General features: G+C 46.0%; 1 protein-coding gene across 2 annotated transcripts; it reads right to left on the reverse strand.

Annotated features, from left to right (window-relative positions):
- Window positions 1-600: 600 nt before the first annotated feature.
- On the reverse strand, window positions 601-13,417 carry znf318 (zinc finger protein 318). Of its 2 annotated transcripts, XM_070976801.1 has the most exons (11): window positions 13,006-13,417; window positions 11,694-11,803; window positions 10,540-11,167; window positions 8,571-9,887; window positions 8,357-8,456; window positions 7,815-8,128; window positions 6,461-6,658; window positions 6,242-6,335; window positions 5,523-5,641; window positions 3,279-5,127; window positions 601-3,218 (listed from the first exon to the last, which is right to left on the reverse strand). In XM_070976801.1, the coding sequence occupies exons 1-11, from the start codon at window positions 13,258-13,260 to the stop codon at window positions 2,620-2,622; spliced, it is 5,583 nt and encodes a 1,860-aa protein (XP_070832902.1). In that variant the 5' UTR covers window positions 13,261-13,417; the 3' UTR covers window positions 601-2,619. The 2 variants fall into 2 exon arrangements, with proteins under 2 accessions (XP_070832902.1, XP_070832901.1); XM_070976800.1 differs by having other exon boundaries at window positions 601-5,127.
- Window positions 13,418-25,192: the final 11,775 nt, after the last annotated feature.

Raw genomic sequence — 25,192 nt, forward strand, 5'->3', positions numbered from 1 at the left:
GTAAATGTTCAAAAGACAACATTTTCATCAATATCTTATCACGTCAGAATAAAAATTGAAAAGTCCTGTTTTCAAAATCCTTTATTCATTGCAAAATCTGGCCCACGGAAAGTATCAGCACTAAAAGTACAGCTGTATTGTCAGCTTCAGGCAGTAAAAGTACAGTAGTCAGCTTCATGTAGTAAACGTACATTAGTATTGTCAGCTTCTGTGCAGTAAAATGTCTTCTGTGTCTGATCTGATGATTTAAAATTAAAGTAAAATGAACAATATTTGCCTCTGAGATGTTGTAGAGTGGAAAAAGGAAGTAGTATGTACCTCAAACATGTACTTCAGTACTTGTACAGTAAAAGTATGAAGTTCCTTTCCACCACTGCCTGTAAATAAATCCAGTGTATGAATCAACATGAACCAAAGCTTTTATCTAAAAGTCCTTATTCTTCACACTGAGAACATTTTCACATCCTTCCCTCAATAATCTGCTCATTCAGTCCTCGTTATTTTGAACACTGTGCAGCTGTTTTCATTTTAATCGTAGTTAATGCATAGATTTTTTCCTGCAACATTTTCTGATTCTTGATTTTGTAGCACTTGTTTTTTTTTTCTCAGCTTATTTTGATCGTGATGCACCAAAACAACAGGCCAAAGTCCTCATATGTGAAAATCTACTTGGCAATAAACTGATTTGTTATGGTTGAAGCTGCATCTGATCAGAAAGTATCTGATGATGACACTTACAAATCTGAGGACTGATCCTGAAAATCACCACATTTTAAATCTACATCTGTTTCCTCATCAGTGACTCTGCAGCTGCTTGTTCATTTTACAGGAAATACCTCAAACAGAGCAGCCGTCACTTCCTGTCATTCAGAGCTGCTCACTGATGCTGACTGACCTCAGATCCTTCCAAGCTTTGGAGCCACCTACAGGTGAGTGTTTTCAAGGTTTTATTCCTAATGGACACAAACACATCATCACATCTGATTTCATGTCAGAAACATCACAACACTCTGACGCTCTGCTTAGTCCAACTGAAATGTTCTGTCACATTTCATACAATCCTCGTGTTTTCTGTCATATATTCCTTCAAGTGTGGACTCACTGGTTCCTCTGTTGGCAGTTCAACCAAATCATCTGCCCACATCTTAGTTTCTGCATATTGACACAGCATTGACAAAACATTTCTTTTGTACAAAAAACAAACTTCTTCAACACGTTGTCAAAGCAGCAAGCAGCCGAACGAGAAGTCAACAAACGAAAACAGGGTCAAGAAGTTTCAACAGAAAACAAACTATTGATGCAAATCTACACGGATGTGATCGGGCAGTTGACAAGACGAAGAATGTGACAATTTCATGTCCACATTGACGTTTGTACGAGGCTGCTCTACTCAGCTGTCCTGCAGGTGAGTCGTCCTCCATGTCGTCGACTGTGGAACCTGTAATCTGATTGGTTGGTGATTCTAATTTCATGACAGTGTATAACTATCGCTTAATGTCTCATCAACTCAACATCAAGTGAGTCGATCTTCATTTCGCAAACTTTGTTTTCATGTGAGCTTCAATAATTCTCCTGTGATCATTAAGAAAAATGGATGCTAGTAAAAAGGTCTAACAAGTTTGTCCTGTTGAGACTGAAAGAAAAAACACATCGTTTCAGAGACCAGATATCAATTTTCACTGAACAGCAGCTGCACTCATGGCGCCTCATCGACATCCATGAACACTGCAGCGACCTCAGAGTGTGAGAATCAACACACTGACCAGCTCATGTTTCCTCACAACTTTTATTAAAATGAGTTTTACAAGACGAGCAGTTAGTTTCCATTGACACACAGTGACACTGACCACAGATCAGTGCTTCAAACACAAGGCAGGGACAAAACCTGATGCTCATCAACAGCAATCAGCTCCTGGATCTTCATTGAACGTCTTCATTTAACTGCAGCTTCAAACTCACTCAACCAAGTGAATTTATCCTACTAACAAGTATCTGTGGAGTCTCATTTACACTACATGACCAAAAATATGTGGACAGCGGAGCACTGACACCAGAAAAGTAACATGAACATGAGATCTCTTCATTTTTAATTTCCAATCCTTTTTCCAATGAGGCAATGGTTCCACATGTCTGTAGGTCACAGCCAAAAAGTGATCGTTCCAGTCATTTTAAGAGGCCAGAAGAGAAATATTCATTCATTCATCAGTGGGAGATTAGATGAACATCTGAAAAATAAATCTAAATTGCACATGATTGTGTGACCACTTGGGGAACCCCGGGCTGAGAGCCACTGAACGAAGTGGCCGAACCAAAACCATGAAGAATGGACCCATCTCTGTACAGGATGTACAGGAGTGAAACTGATAACCATCTGAAACATCAGATTCTGGAGAAGACAGACAACAAGATGGTTTTACTAAACATCAAACTGGTCCCTTAAACAGATGAATGTCAGTGTTTGAAAAGTCTCAAGTCTGTCAGCGTCTTTCTCACCATTTCCAGCTGCCTTCAAGTCCAGCAAATTGCTGATGAAAGACTGTGGCTTCTGACATTCTCAACAAATTGCAAGCGATTTTAAGGAACCCTGTTCAGAGTCCTGTCACACAGTCCAGTCAGCTCCTATGAAAAGTTAAGATCTGACTCAAAGTCCAGAGAGGTCAATGTGGAGGGGAGGTCCAGGGTTTCAGAGGTGACTTCCATCATCTGAGGGTCCCCCTCGCTGGGTGCTCCCTCCTCTGCCAGCAAGCCAGGGCCGGCATCTGATGTGTCCAGCCCCTTTGGGTCTGAAGCTGCCGAGTCAGAATCTACTGAAGGCAGCTCAGGCTCTGGCTCTGAATGGCTCTGCTGCTGCTGCTGCTGCCGGGTCTGGTATCTGGTTTGGGATCTGGTTTGTCGGACAGGGCGAGGGGCAGGAGGGGTTCTCTTTGTCAGAGTCGCCTTGCCCCTAGTTTTGGGCACTGGTTTGGATTCAGGTTCTGGAGACATTTCAGGATGGGTCTCTGGATGGGACTGGGGATCTGTGTCCTTGTCTTGTTGAGGTTCAGATTGTGGCTCTGTTTGGATTTGTGGAGCCTGGTTGGACTGTGATTGAGTTGGAGTTGTTGGGTCCACCTCAGCAGGCTCACTTTGTGGGGGGATTTGGGACTCCGATTGAAGAGTCAACCACTGCTTTTGGGGTACGCTCTGAGCTTCAGACTGGGCTGGTGGAGTCAATTTTGGTTGGATTGTTTGTGAAGTTGTTTTGGATGGAGCAATCTCAGGTGTTGAGGCCGGGGTAGACTGCAAAGACCAAACAGATGCAATCTGAAGGTCTGATTCTGGCTGGGTTTGGGGACTTGGGAGAGTGTTTGAGACTTGGTGCGGGGATGTACTGACCACAGCTGGTTGGGATGGGGTAAGAAGCTGACACTGAGGTTTGGGTTTTTGTGCTTGTGGGACAGGTAGTTGACCTTTATTTGTGCTACTCCCTTCAGCTCTGGTACTGGTTGCTGGTTTGGTGATGGAGCAGATGCCTGATTGGCTGCTGTAGAAAATATCAAACAAGTCCTGGGCTTTTGCTGCAGCCAGGTTACTCTTAACTTTCTCTGACTTCTGAGCTCCATCTCCCATGGACATGAAAGGTGGAGGCTTGACAAACACTGTACGAGTTTGCTCGCTTTCTGGCACACCGGGAGCTGCCACGTCAGACACTATCTTTATCATTGGTGGTTGTACAGGTTTAGCAGTGGATGAAGCACGTGTAGCTCCAGACGGTGCAGGTTTAGCCTCAGACCGTGCGGGTTTAGCCTCAGATGATGAAGGCTGAGCCTCAGATAGCACAGATTTCACCTCCAATGGTGCAGGTCTTGACACTGGCGGAAGAGGGTTGGCCTCAACTGGCTCTGGTCTAGCAACCACCGGTGCAGGTATAGCTTCAAATGGCCCAGGTTTATTACTTGGTGGCTCAGGGTTAGCTTCTAGCTGTACATTCTGAGCATTGAGAGCCGTTGTGAGAGGTCCCGGGATTGTCACTTCGTCTTTTCGAGGGGGCCCTTGTAAACTGGTGTTTTGGGGTCTGATGGAGAGGAAGGTATTCAGGGGTGCAGGTTTACCCATCATGGCTGTTTTCCTCAGGACTGCAGCTGGTGCAGGGAGATTTGGTCGGATCCTTCCCCTATTAGATACCCAAGGAGGAGGCATGTTCTGCTGGCCTGCCAGCTTCTGGGCGATCTCCTTAGCAACAGCCATAGATTTTGCAAAAGAGTCCTCCGCCGAGACTGGATTCTGCTTAACAGCCATTTCGTCATCCTTGATGAACTCTGCGGCAACTTTCTGCGCCTCCTTTGCCAGAACGTTCTCCTTCTTCTTCCAAGTGAACTTTCCGAATGAAGGGGTCATGGCTGCAGTTGCCGGTTTGCTGGCTTCCAGGCTCTGTTTGCGGAGCTTTGCCCTCATGGCTGGACTGGGTCCGCAGAGGATTTTGGGTGGGTCGTTGGGTTTTGGCGGAGGTTCAAATTTGCTGACTTCTGGTTTCCCAACTGGTTTACCTGCCTCAAACTTCTTGGCCGCTTCCTTCTCTTCCTTAGCTTTCCCTTCATCTCGCTCTCTGTCATATTTGGATCTGAAATCTGGATATTTACCGTATTTATATTTGTCTTCGTCTTCTCTTGGCCCATATTTGGGACGGTCTTCATCCCTGCGATACCGGGACCGATACTCCTCTTCTCTACTATATTTGAATCTGTCGTCCTCGTCTCTTCTGCTGTATTTACCCCTTTCTTCTTCCTCTCTGCTGTATCGGTATTTGTCATCCTTCTTGCTGTATTTATACTTTCCTTCCTCCTCTTTTTTGTTGTAAGAAGGCCTGTCCTCTTCCAGGCTTATGACATCTCCAAAATCCTGCATCAGCTTCTCCTCCTCCTCCTTTTTAACTTTAGACTTCTCTTCATTCTGGACAGCGTCATCGTCTGCCTTCTTTTTCTCTTTGTCCTTTTTCTCCTTTTTGTGTTTGGATTTTTCTTCCTTGTCTTGGTTTCCTTTCTCGTCGTCCTCATGTTTGCGTTTCTTTCCACTTGTCTCTGAGGCCAGTCCTGCCTGGCGGTCCAGGTTCCTCCTCTGTTCATACAAGGGATTCTCGTACATTTGTTTCTGGTGAAGGAGACGTTAAAACAGAGAGAGAGAGTGAGGAAATACATCAAGAACCTTTGCCTGACATTAAAATGCATCCAGATGAATCATGGAATCATCCATGAGCCTGATAATCTAGTTTTATGAGTAATGAACTGCTTGACTCAGTGGGTCAATCATTATGAACGTGGTCTCCTTCATGACTGAACTTCAGTTTAATATATTTTCAATTTAAAAAACTTTTTCCAACAATCAGGAGAAAATCGTGATAGCTTATAAATGTTGTCCGTTGAATGATGAGTTAGTGATAAACGTTTTCTGGTCGATATAAACTGTCAACTTTCATCTAGACGCTTCTCCACTATCTCTGACTGTCCACATGTGGTGGTTCTCCACTCCCACAGTTAATTTAATACCTTGTACTTCTCGTTGTGAGCATGTGTGGTGACGTGCGCTTCTGCACAAATGGCGTCTCCATAAAACTCTTTACACATCAGGCAGAAGAATCCTCTGACGGGCAGCAAGAACTCTGAACCTGCAGGAAAACACACGCAACCCATTTTAAACCAAAAAGCGGTGACAAAATAAACTGCCAATCATGTTTACCTGATGGACATCTCCATTGCCAGTACCTGTCAGGACAGCAGAGGGTTAAAGAGGGAACATTTGATGATAAAATATTGGACAAATAGATGGTGTGTAGCTCAGTGGTCTTATTTTAGAGCAGTAACCGATGGAAAAGTGCTCTGTGATACCGGGATTACTACAAGAAGCATATAACTAGGTCACACTTTGGGCGGATGAGTAGGCCAACACACCTGTGCTGAGGAGGTAAAGCACTTTTCCAAAGGTTACTGCAGTACGTTATATTTACAGCAGCCTTCATTTGACGATGAGACATGAAAAACAAATGGATTGACATCAGAGCTGTGGACAGGAGTCTCCTCTGTGGTTCCACGATTCTTTGTCACTTCGTTAGTACTGTTTTCATTAAGAGTCAGAGAAATTGCAGCAGAGATCCACACAGAGCTCCACCTGGAAGCAGAAGACGGCTAACAAAATTCAGGGACTCGGACACCAGGATCATTGGAAAAAAGCAGCGTCATGATGTATTTTGACTGTGCAGCTCGAGTACCTTTGGCAGGTTTCATCTGCTTCTCCTCTGACAGCGCGTTCTTGACGGTTTTGGTGGGAGTGGAAGCCCAGGGCCGGTCGTACGGGTCCAGAGTCTGCGAAGAGAAAAAGAAAATCCAGTGGAAAGGAACAAACATACAAAGGACTGTACAGAGACGAACATCAAACCCTCCAAAGCCAAAAATGAAAATAAAACGTCAAATAATAAACCGGCACAAACCTTTCGATGTGTTTTGCTGTGCAAGTGCGTGAAAAAATCAAACATGGAGCCAGAGGTGACATTACAGTTTTTGCACCAGTGGTTTCCAGCGTCGTAGTACTCAAATGGCTCCAGTGGCGGGGTTGGAGGCAGAGTCGGGGTGCTGATGGGCGGTTTGTTCAGGGACGCTCCCGATGACGGCGGCGCCACTGAGGTCTGCTGAGATACCAAGATGGAGGAGAGTCAATATAGCCGGTGGGAGTCGACCGAATTCCTCAGACTAAAATTTGGAGTTTCATCATTAAAACTTGGCCCCATAAATTCTGAAAATTGAACTCTTACCTTCATTGAATTCCAGCCTCCAAGACGTTAATCAAACGTATTTCAAGAAAATCCGACAGTTGCTTCTACACCGACGGTAACTTGTAATGTGCTTCTAAGTTTAATCTCGATCAGTCACAGAAAAGAAACAAACATACGTTCCCTCTCTGAACAAACCTGCGAGGTTACCGTTCATAGTCAAAATGTTCCTCAGTTGAGGAACTTTATTACAGTCATTATTACCAAAGCTGTCAAGACGAAACGAGGCTACCTTGAACATCTAATTACTGAGCTATCTATGTTCGAACGCACAAGATCAGACAATCTTGTCCTGTAACGTTTATTATATTTGAAACACTTAATCTCCGATTTCTCTGTGAGATGAACAAACTCAACATTCGCAAAATCTTTTGCTACAGTCAACGGGACTCAACACTTCCTGCACAGATGTTTCACATTAAAAGACTGCATTAATGACACAAACTGACAGCATCAGTACAACTTTGGCGTCTTAGTTTCAGTCCGACTGAATGACGGAAACATAAAATTTGACGACGCGCGTCCTCCTGTCCTGTCGACGGCGCTGCAACCTGTTTGAGTTGATCCTGAACCGACGAGGCAGAAAAAACCATAAACAAAAACCACAAACTAACAGGTCAAATAAAAGAAAAGCCGTTCAGGTACAACAGAAAAGCAGCTGACTTATCTGCCCACACAAATAAGCTTGATTACAGGTCAGTAAATGAAGACTCAGCTGCTTCAGGACACTTGAGAACTTTCATATTTAGCTTTTAATCTGCTCTGTTTCCATCAGAAATCATAGCTGATAACTGACCCTTCATCTGACAACTGTCAACCCTTTAAGTAAAATCATCTAACTAACTCTATTGAAATCATCTAACAAGTTGTTAATGTTCACAATACTACACAAACATTTTACTGAGAAATTCAGGACAGATTTTACTTCAATAAATAGTCACAGTAATGAGCCCTAGCTATGATTTACAGCTTTCAGTAGTAGTTCCTGTTTTACCTCCTCTGCAGGTGTCTGTACCTTTATCATGGAGCCGCTGGCTGCCCGCCGGCCCTCAGGACTCCTCTCTGGCTCCTGTCTCCTCGTCTCCAGGGGCAGCGGATCGTCCTCCCGGTCCTCGGCCGGCTTGCTGATCCTGCGGGGCCGGTCGGACGGACTCAGGCCCAGGATGAGCGCCACCTTGTCGATCTCGTTGCGTTTCTTCTCAGCAGCCTCGTGCTCCTTGCGCAGGTTGGAGATCTGAGTCATGACCTCCTCCTGCAGGTGGCTGATCTCCTGCAGCAGAGGGTCTTTGTGGCCGCCTTTCTCCCGGCGCTTCTTCCTCAGGAGCTCGCCTGAAGACACAACAAACACGTAGAGAAACAAAGGAAACAAAGCAGTGTCTGCCTCTCTGTCAGCTGCTGCCTGGGAGCCTGGAGGTAACGTTCAGAGATAACCGCTGAGGGAAGTGTACTGAGACTGACAGAGCAGCTCTGCGTCTGCTACGGACAGGAAGTCGTCCCACCTGTAAATCTGAGCAGGTGAAGGCAGGTGAGCAGTGTGGCATCTCTGTGTGAACTCACCTTGTTGCTTCCTGAGTCTCTCCAGCTCCTTCATCAGATATTCCTTCTTCTTCATCCTGATCTCTCTTTCCTGTTTCAGATTCTCTCTCTCCTCCAGAACCTGAACACACCAAAACAAAACAACAGTCAGGTTCAGCTCACCTTTCAGTGCTGCTGGTCTACAGCTGACTGGCTTTGACTCAGATATGTCTCAGGTGTTGAATGAAGGTAAAACCTTTTGTTTCTGGCTCTCGTTGTTCTCCTCCTCAGACACTCTCCTGTCATGGCTGCTGACTTTTCCCTTCTCTAATCCGTCACCCTGATGAGACTGACCTTTGGCCGCCGGCTCAGGGACTGCTGTGCTATAGGGCTGTTTGTAGGGCAGAGTCGGGGGGACCCCGTCGGGGCTGGTCTGGGGGGGCAGGGTCATGTTAGGGGGTGGGTACATGGGCGGCCATTGCTGGTGCATGTAGGGAAGGTAGTTTCCATAGTGGCCGTAACCTGGCGGGGGAAAGTTAGGCAACGTGCTGTGGACCTGTGGGGGGGGGTAGGTGGGTATGGGCACCCCGTGGTGAGGGGGAACAGTCTTGTGGTCGGGGATTTTCTGTGGCACTGTGGCTCCCTGCTCAGCCTCCGTCTCTTTCATGTCTTTGTCTTTGCGAGACCTGGGCAGAGTGGAGCTTTTCCTGCGGCCGTTGCTGCTGTCGCTGCTCCAACTGCCCCCCTGCCCGCGGCTGCCACTCCTGCTGCTGCTGCTGGTGCTGCCGCCACTGCGGCTCTGCCTCCTGCGGCCCCGGCTGCGGCGGCTGCCATCCGAGCTGCCAGAGGAGTAACGCCTGCAGCGCGTAGGTGTCTTCGGGGGCGGCTTGTTCCCGTGGAGCCGCTCTTTGGTCCTGGCGGCCATCTCGCTGATCTCGACCACGCCCAAGTCCAGGCCGATGGTCTTCAGCAGGTCCTGGATCTTATCGTACTCCTCCAGTGCCTGACGCTCGCTCTCCTCCAGCGGCTCTGTCCCCGGAGGATATGTAGAGTTCGACACCTGGATCGTGATGTTCTGGTTGGGGCTGCTGGTGGGCCGGCTCACGTACCTCATGTCCATCTCTCTCGTGGTGAGAGGGGCCTGAAGGTGAGGAGAGGCCCCCGGCGGGAGGCCGTATGTCTGTGCAACAACGGCTTGCTGCTGGGTGTAGTCTCCATACAGCGTGTCCTCTGTCACTTCTCCATATAGATCCAGGCCGTGGTGCCGGATTGGCTCGGATGCTGGTGGAGGCTTGGGCTCCTCCGAGTCTCCGTAAAGGAACTTCTCTTCATCGTCGATATCTTCCGAGGATCTCTCCTTAGCCTTGGACCCAATCGCCTGTCCTCCCAGCAGGTTGAGGATCTCTTTGATCTCGGTGTTGAGGCTGGCGCGTTGAGCCATCTGTGGGTCAGACTGCAGCTCCGACAGCACTGAGGCCACCCTGTGAGGCTCCATGCCTTTAACGGCCAGCAGCAGCTGGTCGGCCACCCGAGAAATGTTGGAGCCCTCCAGACCTCTGGGAGAGTCTGTGATCTGAAACACAGAGAAACAGAGCAGAGTGACACCTCTGGACCACAGATCCTCACCTGATGCTGAAAGATAACATCATAACATGTCAATGTTCAGCCACAGTCAGTCTCCTGTCCTGTCACAGAATCCCTGCACTGGCAAAAGAATCCTTTTGCCAGTGCAGGCGAACGCAGAGCGCTGATGAGATGAGGAGAACCTATCGCAGAAAACTGGGCTCACTGTTCACTGTCATATACAAAAAGAAGCCATGACTGTCTATAACAAAACAATGCGCCTGGCAAGAAAGGATAACTCGTCCACCTCCTGTGTTGACCCTGTACCTACAGTATTTATAAAAGTAGGTGTTTGACAATGTTTCATGTCATGTACTGAAGGTTATAAATACATCTCTGCAAACAGGCATCTTCCCAGACGCCTTCAAAACAGTCCTCCTCCTTGTAAGCAAGGAAACTGCAATCATCTTCTGCTGGTTAATTGGAGGTTCCCAGCAACACATACACATATTATTGGCCCATAAAAGAGAAAATTGAACTATTGTTATTGGTCTCATAATGGAGATAATCACGTCCGATAATGTGGAGCCTTAAAATAAATTCCATCACTGAGTGTGTTTTTATCGACCTGCTGAAAAAAAACCTTGGTAATCTCATCCTACCATGAGCGATGGCGAGTCCTCGGCGTCGCTGCGTCTCTTCAGGATGGATTTCGTTGGCAGACTCAGCATCTCCTCCAGCTCCTTCCTGCGTCGAGCTGTCTCTAGCTCTTTGAACTCCTTTCTGGATCTGGCATCTCTGTCGCCCCCGCTGTGGCTGCTCGAGCTCGAGCTGATGCTGCGACTGCGGCTTCGACTCATCTGCCGGCTCTTACTACGTCCGTGGCTCGCCGCTTTGCTGTAGCTCCGTCCTCTGCTCTGCCCTCTGGACCTGGACCTGGATCTAGACCTGCTGCGGAGGCGGCTCTTGCTCCGGCCCCGGCTCTTGGCCCGACCCCGGTCCGGACTGCGGCTCTTGCTCCGGCCCCGGCTCTTGGCCCGACTCCGGTCCGGACTGCGGCTCTTGCTCCGGCCCCGGCTCTTGGCCCGGCTTTTGCTCCGGCCCCGGCTCTTGGCCTGGCTCCAGTCCGGACTGCGGCTCTGGCTGCGGGGTCGGCTCCTGCTCCTGGCCCGACTCTTGCTCCGTCCCCGACTCTTGGCCCGGCTCCGGTCCAGACTTTGGTCTCGACTCCGGCTGCGAGGGCGACTCCGGCCCCGGCTCCGCTCGTACTCTGGTCGAGGAGGGTGTTCTCTGCACAGAAACACAGGGTTTAACTGGACTGGACTTTACAAGCGCACGTTTTGAGCCTCTCATTAAGGAACTGAAATTTAATCTCTCTAAATAGTCTTCTTACAGCCAAGCTGCCTAAATCCAGATGAGAGAAGAGAGGAGCTGATCAACACATCGATCATATGAGTCACTTTCAATCATTACCTGCTGCTCAGAGCAATAAGCTCACAGCTGCCTGTGGAGGCTTGTTGTGAACAGAAGTTCTGTTTACATTCAGTGTTTCTCACCAAAACTCAGTGTTTGAATACCTCTAACAGACATTCATACATTAGAACAGAAAGTTGACTTTCCACCATTTTAAATAATGTGCTTCCTTGACCCTTTGCTAGGCTGACAGGCAGACTGACACCTGCAGCCTCAGAGAAAAACTGCAGACAAAACTCAGGGTTAAAAATACAACTGTAACCTCCTGTGAAGTTTTCAGGGCAAGAAGACCTTCTATCTTTCTTTCTTTAGCCCTTTGATATTTTGTTTTTTTCATCAGTACCTGTCATGATGCCACGAGGGGGCGGATCCAGGTGGTCCAGTCAGCTCGTTGCCGACAGTGATGACCAGGTTGTGGTCGAGGGGAACTGACCCACGAGGCGACGAAGACTTCTGCAGCAAATACCACAAAAATTCACTTCAACAGCTTTTAACACATAAATGAATCAGACACGTTTATGAAAGGAAGTCTCGGGATGTCCTGAGGTAGCAGCCTTCTGCTCTGTCCACACCTGATCACCTGCCGGCTGAACACACCTGCTCCAGCAGCACTGAGATCAGGAAAGCTTCTGTGTCCACAATGAGACCGAAACTTTCATCATTCGTCATTTTAGTAAGAGCACAAGACAGGAAGAGGCGAACCAGCTCCTAAACTCAGCTTCACACCGTTTGCTCTTATTCTTTAGACATGAAATGTTGACTAACACCACTTCTGTCAACGAGCCCACCTGTCAGCTCCATGTACAGGACATTCAAACTCAACTTTAAACACAAATCAACCTGACAAATGCTCAGTGTGATGGATCATCTCACTGCACGAAGTTTCATCTGAAATGAAGTGAAGCTGAGTGGCTGCAGCACTTTGAATGTAGGAAAAACACAATAAAGTGCTTCACAAAGTCGTCACTAATGACGGAGCAGAGTCTGGAAGCTGTGATGTGGGCCTTCGTTGTCGTTTCCCGCTGGTTGAAGCAGAAAACACACGATTGACCGGCGGTTAGTCCACCAAGCTCACCGAAGAGACCCAAGAACGAACTCCATCCATAAATCTGGCACTTTAATAACGCTTTGAAACTCAGCTCAACAAATGAACTGACTTGACTTTGCTTCAAACTTTTTGGAAACCATAACGGTGTTCTTTCAATCAGCTACTCGGACCACAGCAAAGAAGCAACCTGTGAGAGCGAAAAGCCACTTTCCCATCAGTTTACGCCGCTAACTGACGTCCGTCAGCACGGCGGGTGTTTGTGAATGTACTCAGAGGGAATAACGTGTCATTAGCTTAAAACATTAAAACATTTCGTGATTGAAGTTACTGGTAGTTTACTTTATGTGTTGATCAGACACATTTATGAATGAACGCAAAGTTTTGGCTTCACAAGTGCAACACAGGGGACAAACAAGACAGTGGGTAAATTGACAGGTTTTTGTGTGGAGTTTGGTTTGTAGGTGCTAATAAACAAACTCTGGGGGCTAACGGTTCACCTGACTTCAACCATACTTCTCAAGAGGCAACAACATTAACTGATCGTAGTTTGTTTGGCAAAAGATTCATTTGCATCTCAATTGAACCCTATTTTCAGCCGGCCACTCACCTCTTTAGGCGGCCCACCGGCCCAGTACTCTCCGCCTCGGTGACTTCCTGACCCGGGGGAAGGGTACCTCCTGCGCGGCGGAGAGCGGCGATAGGAGTCCGCGGGAACATGTTCGTGGTAGCCGGGGTGGTACGGTGGCCTGGGCCGGTTCCTGTCGTCTCTGTAGCCCGGTGCCGGGTAAGGCCTCGGAGGCGGACCTCGGCCCTCGAAAGGCGGCGGGTAGCCTCCTATCGGCGGAGGCCGACCACGGTACATCTTCTCCCGCAGAGGTTCTCTGGCTTCCCGCGGTCAACCGGCTCCGGTCTCTAGTGTTGATGTAATGCAAAGCAGAAACCTGCAGGTACTTCACTGTGCGTTTCAGTCAGTCATGGAGATATTTCATAAAACTTCATTCTCAGCATCTCAGTCGTTATCCACACGAACACAAACCTTCTCTTTTTCTTCTACTGAGAAACTCAGAGGCGACTGACGGAGCTGCTGCCCCCTACAGGAACAACATGGACACAACACATTCACACATACTCAAGCTTCATCGCTCAGGTGAACAACCTCACCACATGAAGCAGTTCTCCCTCAGCTTTTGCTCATGTCTCATGGTTCTCCTCAGCACCTGGATTAAAAATGTTGAAGTTTTCTGAGAATTTGACAGCAGCTACTAAAGGGATGTTTTGAGACTGTTCAGATATTTTCAGTAATTATGTCATTTAGTCCAAACATCTGACTTCATTTGAAGGAAGAAGACTGCAGAATCTCTGTTTTTCATGTGGCAGCATAATGTCCTCTAAAGCTGAAAAACTTCAATCTCCAAGTAAACTTTGTGACTCTTTCACAAAACATGAGAAGGTCTGAGTCCGTTAAATTGGATACAAATGCAGACGTTCTGAAATAAATGCAGCATGTTTGTTTCAGATTCAAAGACAATGACCAGACGACAGCATAAAAGGAGAATGCTTCACTTGAGATATTTTATTGAATAGAAACAGTGATTTCAGGACATCAGACAGTAGAAAAGTCTGAAGGTCCTGTCCTGTTGTTGGTATCCAGACTCCACAAAGTCCATGGGTGGTGGACAAAGAGGAGCATCCTGCCCTGAAACCCTGCACGATGCACATCAACATTCTGCCAGTATGAGCAAGGTTAACTTTTACATCCTGGTGCCTGTTGCTTCAGTGCAGAGCTGAAAAGATCAGTCGATTGATATAAAATGAATTAGAAAGTATTTAGGTAGCCTAATCAATTGTCATTCTTTAAGCCAAATGCTTCTGTGTGAACTTGATAAAACCTCTCAACCACCACAGGTTCTTTGTTGCTGAAGGTCCTTGGGAGTCTCGGTGCTCACGCTAAGCCAAGGTTTCCCCTTGGCCAGGTCGTGACATCTACATTATTGTGAAATGGTGCTGCAGCGCTGAACGAGCAGAGCTGTCTGATGTTTCTGTAGATTCAGTCCTCGGCATCCTGAGCTCCATCTCGCCTGGAACCTGCAGAGAAAACAAAAACTCACCTGTTCGCCTCCGACAGGTAGGACACAGCTTGGAAACGTCGGTGGAGAATTAAGTGACTCCATGTAGTGCTGGGCAATAAAACACTACTCAGCTCTGTGATGTTATCTCATGTATGTATGTGTGAATGTGTGACTGTCTCTTTGTCTTCTACAAGTGTCTCAGATGCTAACCACCCAATCATAACGTTCATTGTTCGAATCCAGGTGAGGATCGTTACTGCAGGTCATCCCCTCATCTCCTGTCAGCTCTAAACCATCTACAGAAGAATAAAACTCCAACTGATCTTCCTGGATCTTATCTCACCGTTTCACCTGTACCTGAAACAACATAAACCTGCTACAAGGTCCCTTGCACTGTTTTAAACACAGTGGCTGGGGACCAGTTGAGGTTTCTGGGACTTTTCCGGCCATCGTCTCTATCCAGCAACTGATGATTGTTAAAAGACAACAAAGCCAATGTTGTTGTTGTTTTTGTTAATGAACACTAATGTGCGCCTTCCAGTCAAATATAATTTCATCAGCACATCTTGAACTAAATAACAATGATTTTAAACTGTTTTAAACTATTTTGACAATACATGTTTCATACAATGGAGGATGACTGCCCTCATTTTTTAGAAAAATTGGGATTTCACAGAAAAAACACTGTTTTGTTTATCATGACACATATTCACAACCCAGCAGTGCCCAGCACTAAATAAACACAGTAAAAAGATTTGACAGAATCATTTCTTTGTTTTCAACCAAAAAAAACAAACAAAAAAAACCAAACAAACAATACAGGCAACGTCATGGTTAAAATGCTGATTATTGAGAAAACATTTTTTATTATTTATTAAATTACATTTATTGCAGATTCAACAACAGTGTGTTTATCACTAAGATACCTCCATCAACGTCGACATGAAGAAAAGACTGAGATACAACAGATCAGTTGAGATTAAATTTATTGTTTGAAGACAGACGACATATTTTCCACATAGAACAGCTCTTCCTACATGTTAAGATGAAACTACAAACAAGAATGAATCCTTTATAGATGAAATTTAACAAGAGTCCTACAGTTGTCTGAATCAGTGCAACAGCATAGCTATCATTAGAAATAAAGGACAACATAAAAACAGCAGAAAATAATGGATACACCTCTTAGCTTTTCTCTGAGGCCATCTTCCACTTCTCCAGAAAATCCTGCAGGTTCAGATTGAAAACATCAATGCCTTTGGGGGACAGATGGATGCCGTCCACCCGATAGAGACCCGTGTTTGCGCCGCACCTGATGTTGTCGTGGGTAAGCGAGGTGCCACCCAGGTCCGAGATGATGTTTTGGATCCTGCGATTCACCGTGCTTCGGACCAGATCGACTTCGTGGCTGTCAGCCGAGTGGCGCCACGCCCTCCGAGGGAGGATGTTGGACCACACAAGGACGCACTGTGGGAATATGCTCCTCATAGATGTAAGGTCCTTCTTGACAGAGGCCAGTAGGTCGGTGGGGCTGTCGGTGCTCAGGTCGTTGCCTCCCAGGTGCATGATGAGGACATCCGGGTTGGGCCAGGTGACCTTGAGCTGGTGCAGCTGTGGCAGAAGCTGGGGCCAAGTCATGCCCTGGGTGCCCTTCCACCAGATGGCCACCTTGCTGGAGTCCATACCCAGCTGCATGCCTACTTCTGCGGACTTGGCCCGTGACTCCGCCCAGTACACCAGCGAATGACCACAAATCCAAACGTTCTTGGGCTCGCTGCTGATTGGCTTGCCTAGAAATTTTAACAGAATTGATTTATAAGTCACGAGGCCTAAAAAATGTTTCTCACTGGTTGAACCCTAACTATCTCTTGCATTGGACCTCTAAAGATTGGACTGGACAGCAGTCCTTTGGCTGGTTTCACAAAGCTCTATTGGACTGGTCTGTGCACTTTGGACCGTATTGGTTTTGCTCCAAGAACATTTTTACAGACTACAAGTACCAATCTTCACCAGCAATACTGTGCAAAATGCAAAATGTTCTGCGACAAATATTGACCAATAATGATCTTTAAAATCACCCTCTCAACCTCTTTGTAGCTGTTTCTATCACGTACCTTTTTGCTCCCTTTTGCTGACGCTGTCCTGCATTCGCTGTTGTCATACACTTCTTAAATTCAGGAGCATCTTCTTTTTATTAGTTTTCTATCTCACCATAGCAACCATCATTTCATTGACTTCAGTAATAACTGCTGCACCAGCAAAATCCATCACGTTTTATACTTTACAGTTTAACTTAAAGTTAATGAAAATTAAAAAAAAACTTACTCGTGTAAAAGCAAAAGACAATTGACTAATCAACAAAATGACAACCTACCTTCACCGCCCAGACAACAAATTTTGCCATTCTGCAATGTACAAGTTTTCTTTTTCACTTCAAACTCTTCTGTGTCACTTTAAAATAAAACTGATAAAATACGTAAAATCGTTGAAAAAAATCTGGTTAACTTTTAGCTGCATATTTCTATCTTTTCCCTTGCTAACTGCTGGATTTATGTACACATCCCATATGTCAATGCTAACTTAACAGATACATAACATGCAATATAGATGCTAACAGACCATGAATGAAGCTAATGCATTTCACTAATTTGAATCCAGATATCTAATTTCTGTGCAATCTCATTCAAATTTCACTCTATCAAATTACAATAGTTTGATTTAAGTCTTCTTCCACGCTGCCTAATTCTGAGTTTCTTATGGTCTGAAGTTCATTCACAGTCCAGTATTTCGTTAAGAGAGAGGAAATGGAATTGAATCTCAAAAATAAATGACATTAAAGATGGTGTGTAGTAGTGTAGTTCATAGCATAACATCCATACAGCTCACATAAGGAACTTTGCCAAAGAAATATGTAGTTTCATGTCATTTTCTAAACGATCAAATTAGCTGTCAGATCAAATTTCTGACCTGGTGTCATCGCGACTCTGAGGCAGACACACCATGAAACAACCTGCCATGGCAGAAATGCTGTCTAACTAGCTCTATTCTTAAAACCTTGTCTGATCTAGCTGACAAACTCATCCAAATAAATTATTTTAATATGTAAAATTCAAACTTTCCTTTTACATAAATTACGAGTAGTTGTCATGTCTCTGGATATCCAGAAAATGTGGTTGCACTCCACTCAGTCTGACACAAAATCAACTGAGCAAACTTGACTTACCCTTAAGAAGAGCCGGCTCAAAGACTTACCACAGTAAAAAAAATGTCTGTCATATTGGATGCGTCACACACAATTCTGCATGTAGTGAAAAATGAAACATCTGGAGATTCGACTTTCTCGCGATAAACAACATACCTTAACTCCTGATAAATCAGACGGCACGCTGTTCTATGAGCTTCTGTTTTGCCAGGACAACTAAGGCCTCGACGTGGAGAGGCTCAGTAAAACACTGTAAAGGCTTTCATTAACATGGCTTGTATTTCTGCTTAGTAGATGGATCCGAGTTCGTAAGTTAAGATTTCAAACTATTCATTTTCTCTGTACAGGGTATTTTGTTATTTCATTGGAATAAAAGTGTAATTTCACAGTGGTATGAAATTCTTAGAAAGCTGACATGACGTGACCTGTCCATAAAACCAAACATGTAACTTATGAAAGTCAAAGTCCGAACGCTAACCCATTCCTACAAATCACATGAACCAGTTTCTAGATAAAAAACCTGTACAGACACTGAATTTTCTTCACGGTTATGTTAGTCTTGGAACGGCCCTGAGATTCACTCCTAGCAATGCAACCTCAAATGTTGACATCTAGACAATTCTTACTACACTGTGACCTGGACTGTTTAAGCCATGTCTGTAAAAGCCATCTTAACCTATAAGGCCGACTGTGTCCTGGGCCAGATGTGCTCCTCATGCAATCAGCCTGAGGCTGCATGAAAAAGGATTTATACAAAGTTTTAGCACATTTCATATTTTTGTTGTAGCAAACAACATCAGCTACGTAACACTTTGACATGAGAGCTGCTAAACAACCAAAGTAGCAATAATAGAGCTACCAAAGTACTACATACACAGTGCTGCCTACAACTAACAGTAGTACAGACTGAGGTGTGACCGGGGTGTGTCCTTTATCTTTGTCTTCCTCCTACGGTGTTGTTCCTGAATAGCTAAAGATGAGTTATAGCATCATGAGGCAGGTTTGATAGCTGTCTCTTTCAGGTTTTACACTCAATGAACACCAGATCGACTTCGAGCTTAGCAATGGTTAAAAATCTTAAAGCTTTTAAGATTAAAAGCTAGCTTAAAATTTAAGCTAGCTGTACTGTGTTTACACTCAGTGGTCACTGTTGAAGTACAACTTCTTAGGCTACATTTTAGTTTGACAGTAATGATTCGGAGTGTCCTTTAGCATCCTTCTCTCTAGTCGTGATGCATGCATCCACTGGACCTTAGCTGAGGAGTTGAAGCTACTTTGTTGTTGCCTTCAATGGCTCCGATAAGGATGCCATGCCCTCTTCTAAACAAGGATGTAATCATTTCGTAGTGAAAGAGAGTCAATAATACAATATAGACAGAAATACTGTCATGAAGTCAATAATCACATCACAGTCCAAGGGGAATACCAAACCCAACTTTAACAAAACGACAGAGGAGGACAAGCAGAAGCAGCTTTGTAAACTCACTTCAATAAAAAAAAAAGAGGAAGAGTTCAGAGATTCCTGTGCAGGAAATTACTTCTGCCAGCACACTGAATGAAGGTAAATCTACTGGATCATGAGGTGGTTCCTAACTTTTTAGTCAGTTTTAATGACCATACACTACTGTGGCTTCGACCTTTTGTTCCTCAAGGAAACTCAAAGACAGAATTGTCGATGGCTACTGAACACAATCCTCTTTGTGGTTCTTTACATTGCTGATGTGCCGAGATTGATCATATCTTAATGTTCGTCTTTGACCCCTCTCACGATGGAGGACTTTGCATCCATCCAAAACTACTAAAGATCTTGTATTTTGGACAATCTTGATATGGTACCAGCTTCCCTTCGGCAGTCCTTCATGTAAGAGACCCACTGTATGGCAAAGGAAGATGTTTATCAAATTGGGAACATGTACCCATTGAGTGATCACTGAGTGTAACAGTATCTAAGCTAAAAACAGTATACTGAAACGTAGCAAAACTACCTTGGTTGAGAAGTATCGTTGTAAATACATGTATCTACGAGGGCTGGGTATCATACCTCAATCATTTTTGGCTCGAACCAAAATGGATCTGATGTATCAACTACTGAAAGCTGTGAGGTATCAAAGCTGGCATCAAATGCTTCATCAATTTCACAGTTTTGTTTACTTCAATTTCCAACAATATCGACACTAAATGCAAGTCTATCTTAACCTCTCATAATCTCACCTGACAACGTAATACTTTCTGGACTCAAGTTGACTCTGTTCAAGCTAGATACCAATGAGAGTTACCATATGAAAAGAAAAAGACATTACTTGGCGGAGTTCAGCTTCAGTCGGCTTCTCGTCTTGATTGCTGGGACCAACCGTTTGGCTCGGCTAACGTGCGTGGCAGAAGAGCGACTGACTTTTGTCACGCTGCAATTCACTTAAGACATGTCGGTAACCTTAAAGAAGGGTTTTCTGCTCCATGTCAAGGCAACTCCTTAATAATGCAACCACGTGTGGCAGCTACTGGGAGATAACAAGAGTGGCTCGAAAAACACATTCTAACAAAACCGTTTCCTGGACAAACCCTAATGCGATTGGCGATCTCTGTCACAAGGTGAAAAAAGGTGGACCAAAATGATGCTCAAGGCAACTGTGAAACATCGTGGTGGAGCTAAGACAACTGAGAGATATCCTATGCTGAATTCTAAATCACTTCCGAACTCGTGAGGAATCTACGCAGAGACCGCAAGACCATCTCGATGGAGAAGCACAGATCTAGTTTAGCACCGTCTCTATGACAGCTGCTAACAGGGCGAATTAGGCCTTGTTAATCACGTGCATACTTTAATTAGTCGCGCACAAAACTTTGCGATACTTCTGGTCGGTGATCCTCTTAATGTTTCGACCACATCTTCGGTGATGTGGTTAATCCTGTATCTCTGGGTTTCTCGCCAATGCCTGGCTAACTGTCTGAGGGAGAGAGGTTATTTTAACCTTTTATAGGCATTTTCAAGTACCTGTCTACTCAAAGGCAAAAGAAAACAGAGCGTTTATTGTCTTAAAGGTTAAAAGTAATAAAAATGGCATGCAGCTGTAGAAGGTTACCATGAAAATGTATTTATGCATGTGAAGAACTAGCACGCCGAGAACATGACCTGACTGACTGCTTAACTCACAAATCCCTGGAATTCAAAGGTTGCTGGTTCACTTTAATGGATATGTAATTCATCAAGGTCTGATACCTGGGGAGATCAATGCACCATCCTTGTTCCTCTCTCCTTTCTTGTGGGGAGCGAGCGTCTCCTTGTACTGCCGCTCGCTCTTTTCAAAAATCATCTGTTTATACAAATCCAGCTGCAAAATAAACAAGACACAAACAAAAACTTGTCAAGGCTTTGTCCTATGCTGCTGCAATATGACAGTGTTCCACCATGTCTAAGGTTTCTACCTGATGAAGTGTGCTAGTGTCTGTCTAGATCACCTGGGAAAACACACGGGTACGAAAACAAAACTGTGTGTTTCAAAGACAAATAATTTGTTGTCTCGTAGGAATTGTACTTTAGGAACCAACGGGAACAACTTGCACTTTGTGTCAAAAATCACATCCTTCTCATCTGTGCAATAAACTACACTCTTCCTAACAAGTTCTCGTACTTTTAATTGTTTTAATGTGTGAATACAGCACTTCCAATGCTGATCGTACCTTCTCCTTTTGTTTGGTCCTGATGTCGTCGTCTGTCTCTGCTGAGGTCTGAGGACTGGAAGCTGATGGAAACTCTGTGGGTAAGTTGAACTGAACTGTTTTGACCGGTCTGCCTTGCGGCTGCACACTCAGAGATTTCACCGTCTCAATGACCTTCAGGCATCTGGCCACTGTCGTAGATATGGTTGACTGCTCATCGCTTGGAGGATTTGATGTTTCCGGTGTTGATGTAACTGCAGCAGTGGTGAAAGTCTGCAAAGGACTGTGGGAATTCAGGGCTGGAGCTGCAGGAAGCTGGCCAATTATAGGAAAGACTGCCTGGCTGGAGGGTGGAGTAAAAGGAAGTTGGCCAGGGGGGCGTCGGGGTGGAGGTCCAGGAGGAGGCCCTGGAGGGAGCTGCCGTGGAGGAGGTCCTGCAGTGGGTCCAAATCTCTGGGGTGGCTGACCAGCTGCAAGAGGAGACGGAGTGGCCGTGCTGAGGGTTGTGGAGTTCGGGGCTGGGGGACTCTGGGTAGTGACTCCAAGGGGCCAGTTGATCAGTTGGGGTACATGTTGGTAGTGAGGAGGCGGAGGCCCAGGAGGAGGGTTCACAGGCACACTGGTGGTGGGTGTGCTGCCCATTGTCTTGGCAACACTCTGCAGTTGTTGCGCCTTCTTTAGTGCCTCCAACTCTTGCTGGTCCAGAAATCCATCATACTCAGAGACAGCTTTATGTCTGCTAAGTGGCTCTAAACTAGAGGACCTGGCAGGAGAGGGGGAATGGATGCGATCCGAGACAACAGAACCGGTTTGACTCCTTTTCGCTTCTTCCTGTGGGGATGACAAAGTGTCTCTTTCTGCAGATGAGGACTTTGGGCTGTAGATTTTCTCTTGGGCTCTGCTCGCCAGTTTGCACACATCTCCTGTACTCAGCTTCAGGCCAATCGAACGGAGTAGACTCTGGATCTTGTCATAGGGTTCTGTCTTGCACTTAGCTTCCTCGCTTGTCCTCTCTACTGACGACCGTTTAGGGCTTAGTTGGTTCTTGTCCCCTTCTGGTGCTAGACTGCTGCCGGCTGGCTTGTGAGCCAATCCCACAATCCGAGAGAACCCCTTGCCATCTTGAAGCGCTCGCTCGTGAGGCAGAAGATCATCATTCACATAAATCGGTTTTGATTTCTTCTCGGCATCCCCCTTTTTATTAAGCATGTCAAGGAAGCGATCCAGGGGTGGTTTCTCAGCTGATTGGTGTGGCGTTGTGCTCTTCAGTTTGGGAGACGGGCTTCTTGGAGGCGGGCTTCTTGGAGGCGGGCTTCTTGGAGGCGGTTCTGTTGGAGAAGGAGGTCTGAAAGGGGCTTGAGAAGATGAAGTGGCAACACTATGCGTCATTGGAAGTTGGGTGGGGGCAGCAGAAACTTGCCCGCTATGAGAAGAAGTTGAGGAAGCGTGGGGTTCAGGAGACAGGATCTGTTTGACAGGCCGATATGGATCATCGTACGGTCTGTCCACATACGCTGGATCGTAGTTGCGATCATCATAAGGTTCGTCATAAACATCGTAGCGATCAGTGTAACGCTGGCTGGCAGATGGAGGGCCACCATAAACACGAGTTTCATAAGGGCTATCACAGTAGGGCCGGTCACCGTAGGGGCGATCACCATAAGGACGGATAGCGTACGGATCTCTGTAGTGGTCGCCGTACCGCCTATCTTGGTAAGGACTGTATGGCCGGTCATAATAACGATCGTCATAAGGTTGAGGAAGACGATGGTGGTACTCGGGTCCCTCCGCTTGTTTCTTCAAGATGGACCGGACCGGTCTGTACTCAGTCAGCGGGACGGCGATCCTGCCATGGTCGTAGTCTATGCAGGTCCTTTGTCCAGGGTCTACGTCCACCAACGACTTCTTGTAAGCAATCATCTCGTTCAGCTCCTCCAGCTCCCGCTTCTTCCTTGCCAGCTCGTCGTCCATGACTCCGACACGTCTGCTGTGAGGAGGGCTCACCTCCCTCCTCCTCCTCTTGTGACTCTCTTCGCGCTCTCTGCTGATTTTGCTCCTCTTCTTGCCCGCCCTGTCCTTGCTTCTCTCCCTGCTCCTGCTACGGCTCCTGCTGGAGCTCTTGCTCCGGCTGCGGCTCCTGCTGCGGCTCTTAGCCGCGCTACCGGTGCGCTTGCTTGACCTTTCTCTGCTTCGGCTCCGCCTGTTCCTGCTGCTTTTACGGTCACGGTCAATGCTGGTGCTGCGTTTCCTTTTGAGGACACGTCCAAACTGGTCTCTGGGTGGACTCCTGCTCCTACTTTTACTCATACTCCTGGCCCGAATCCTACTTTGACTCCTGCTCCTACTTCTGCTGCGGCCGTGTCTGTGCCGAGTGGCACTGTGATCCCTTCTGCTGATACCAGTCTCGCTGTCCTGCTTCCTGAGAGTTTTCACCACCGCCTTCAGCTTGTCTGCCTCTGGTTTATCTTTCCTGAAATGTCACAAGTATGTAACACAGGTTCAGCTTATTTGAATAACTTAGCAAAGTGCGCATTTTTCGACATCTTCTATAGCAGCAATGTATATGTATGTATGTGTATCTGTATGTATATATCTTTACGTCATGACTTTCTGCACACTTGACTGTGTTCAAACATAACACCAATAAATAGGTTCATAACTCACTCAGTGTCTTCTGAAGCTTTTGTCAGCTTGATGGTCATCTACCAAAAGAAACAAATACATATTAGAAAGAGAATAGTAATCATCTGAAAAAATGAATAAACAGCAAGATCTTCATTTCGTCCCACATCGTAACTGAGCAATATAAATCCACCTCTCCTTACCTTTCCTTTGTTGGCTCCAACACCGCAAAATTTCCTAACGGGGAGGAAAACTCTCTCTGTGAAACGTTTTATCCTGATGGCCTGGTTCCCCCCGTCCGCAGTTTCATGCTTGGAGAAAATATGATAAACGTGTTTTTAGTGCGAAATGTTTAAGATAAAATACATTATTACTAATGGTTGGTACTGGTTCTGACTCACCTGCGGCCACATGCTGTCAGTAGTTCTGCTTATGAAAATCTAAACGCTCGAGCTTCTTGTCCTGATCTAATCTGATTTTCTGCAAAGTTTCTTTTTAATGCTAAACCCCCTGTAAAAACGCCTCACAAATCAGAAGTCTCATTAAAAAGGACAAAGAGGATAGGATGAGGAGGACTCACCGGGACCACGCTGAACTCCACCTTCTCATTCAGCTCCAGTTTCTTCTTCTCCATCACCTCTGATATGTGGAAGTAGAGTTGAGGGTTCTGAGTGCACTTGATGAGCCCCGAGTCGTCCGAGAACTCGATCACAATTCCCTGGTTAGAAAGACACACGATTAAAACACACGACAGGGTTTGGCTGGTGTCCACATTCACATCTGCTCCCAGTTTGGCGTTTACTGAACGACGAACAAACTGAGGAGACGGTCGTTTAAAAGCCTTACGTGTCGACGTTGTTCGGTGGACTCTTCGAAGGAGTCGGGGAGAATTTCCACGTAGGTTGCTCGCTCCTCTTTGGTCACCTGATGGGTGGCGATGTTGAAACGCACCTTCACAGATCAAACACAGCTCAGGATCAGAAATCAAGAACTAAAGAACCGTCTGCTGCTCATTTCTCTAAAAGTGAAAGCTGCTGAACAACAACTTCAAATACAAACAGACAAAGCATTGTTGAGTGGAAAAAAATCTCACAGCTGTCCTTTCTTTAATGACTAATGATGACATCCACCCTTCAGCGTTTGTTGAGGGGAAACGAGTCCATGCTCTCCACCCTGTTTTTGTTTTAATCTGGTCTCTTCTGTGTGCCGCTGTAACACCTGATGCCCCCCTCCCTGAAATCAGT

Source organism: Chaetodon trifascialis, chromosome 13, assembly GCF_039877785.1.
Source record: "Chaetodon trifascialis isolate fChaTrf1 chromosome 13, fChaTrf1.hap1, whole genome shotgun sequence".
Classification (NCBI taxonomy): domain Eukaryota; kingdom Metazoa; phylum Chordata; class Actinopteri; order Chaetodontiformes; family Chaetodontidae; genus Chaetodon; species Chaetodon trifascialis.

Bases quoted from the DNA above. Each gene is read 5' to 3' on its own strand.
- znf318 (XM_070976800.1), bottom strand. From the start codon at position 13,260: ATGTACCGTGGTCGGCCTCCGCCGATAGGAGGCTACCCGCCGCCTTTC. The intron at 8,457-8,570 runs GTTTTACCTTCA...TGGTGTGTTCAG, and splicing joins ACGAGAGCCAGAAACAAAAG to GTTCTGGAGGAGAGAGAGAA. The intron at 8,129-8,356 runs GTGAGTTCACAC...TTGTGTCTTCAG, and splicing joins GAGACTCAGGAAGCAACAAG to GCGAGCTCCTGAGGAAGAAG.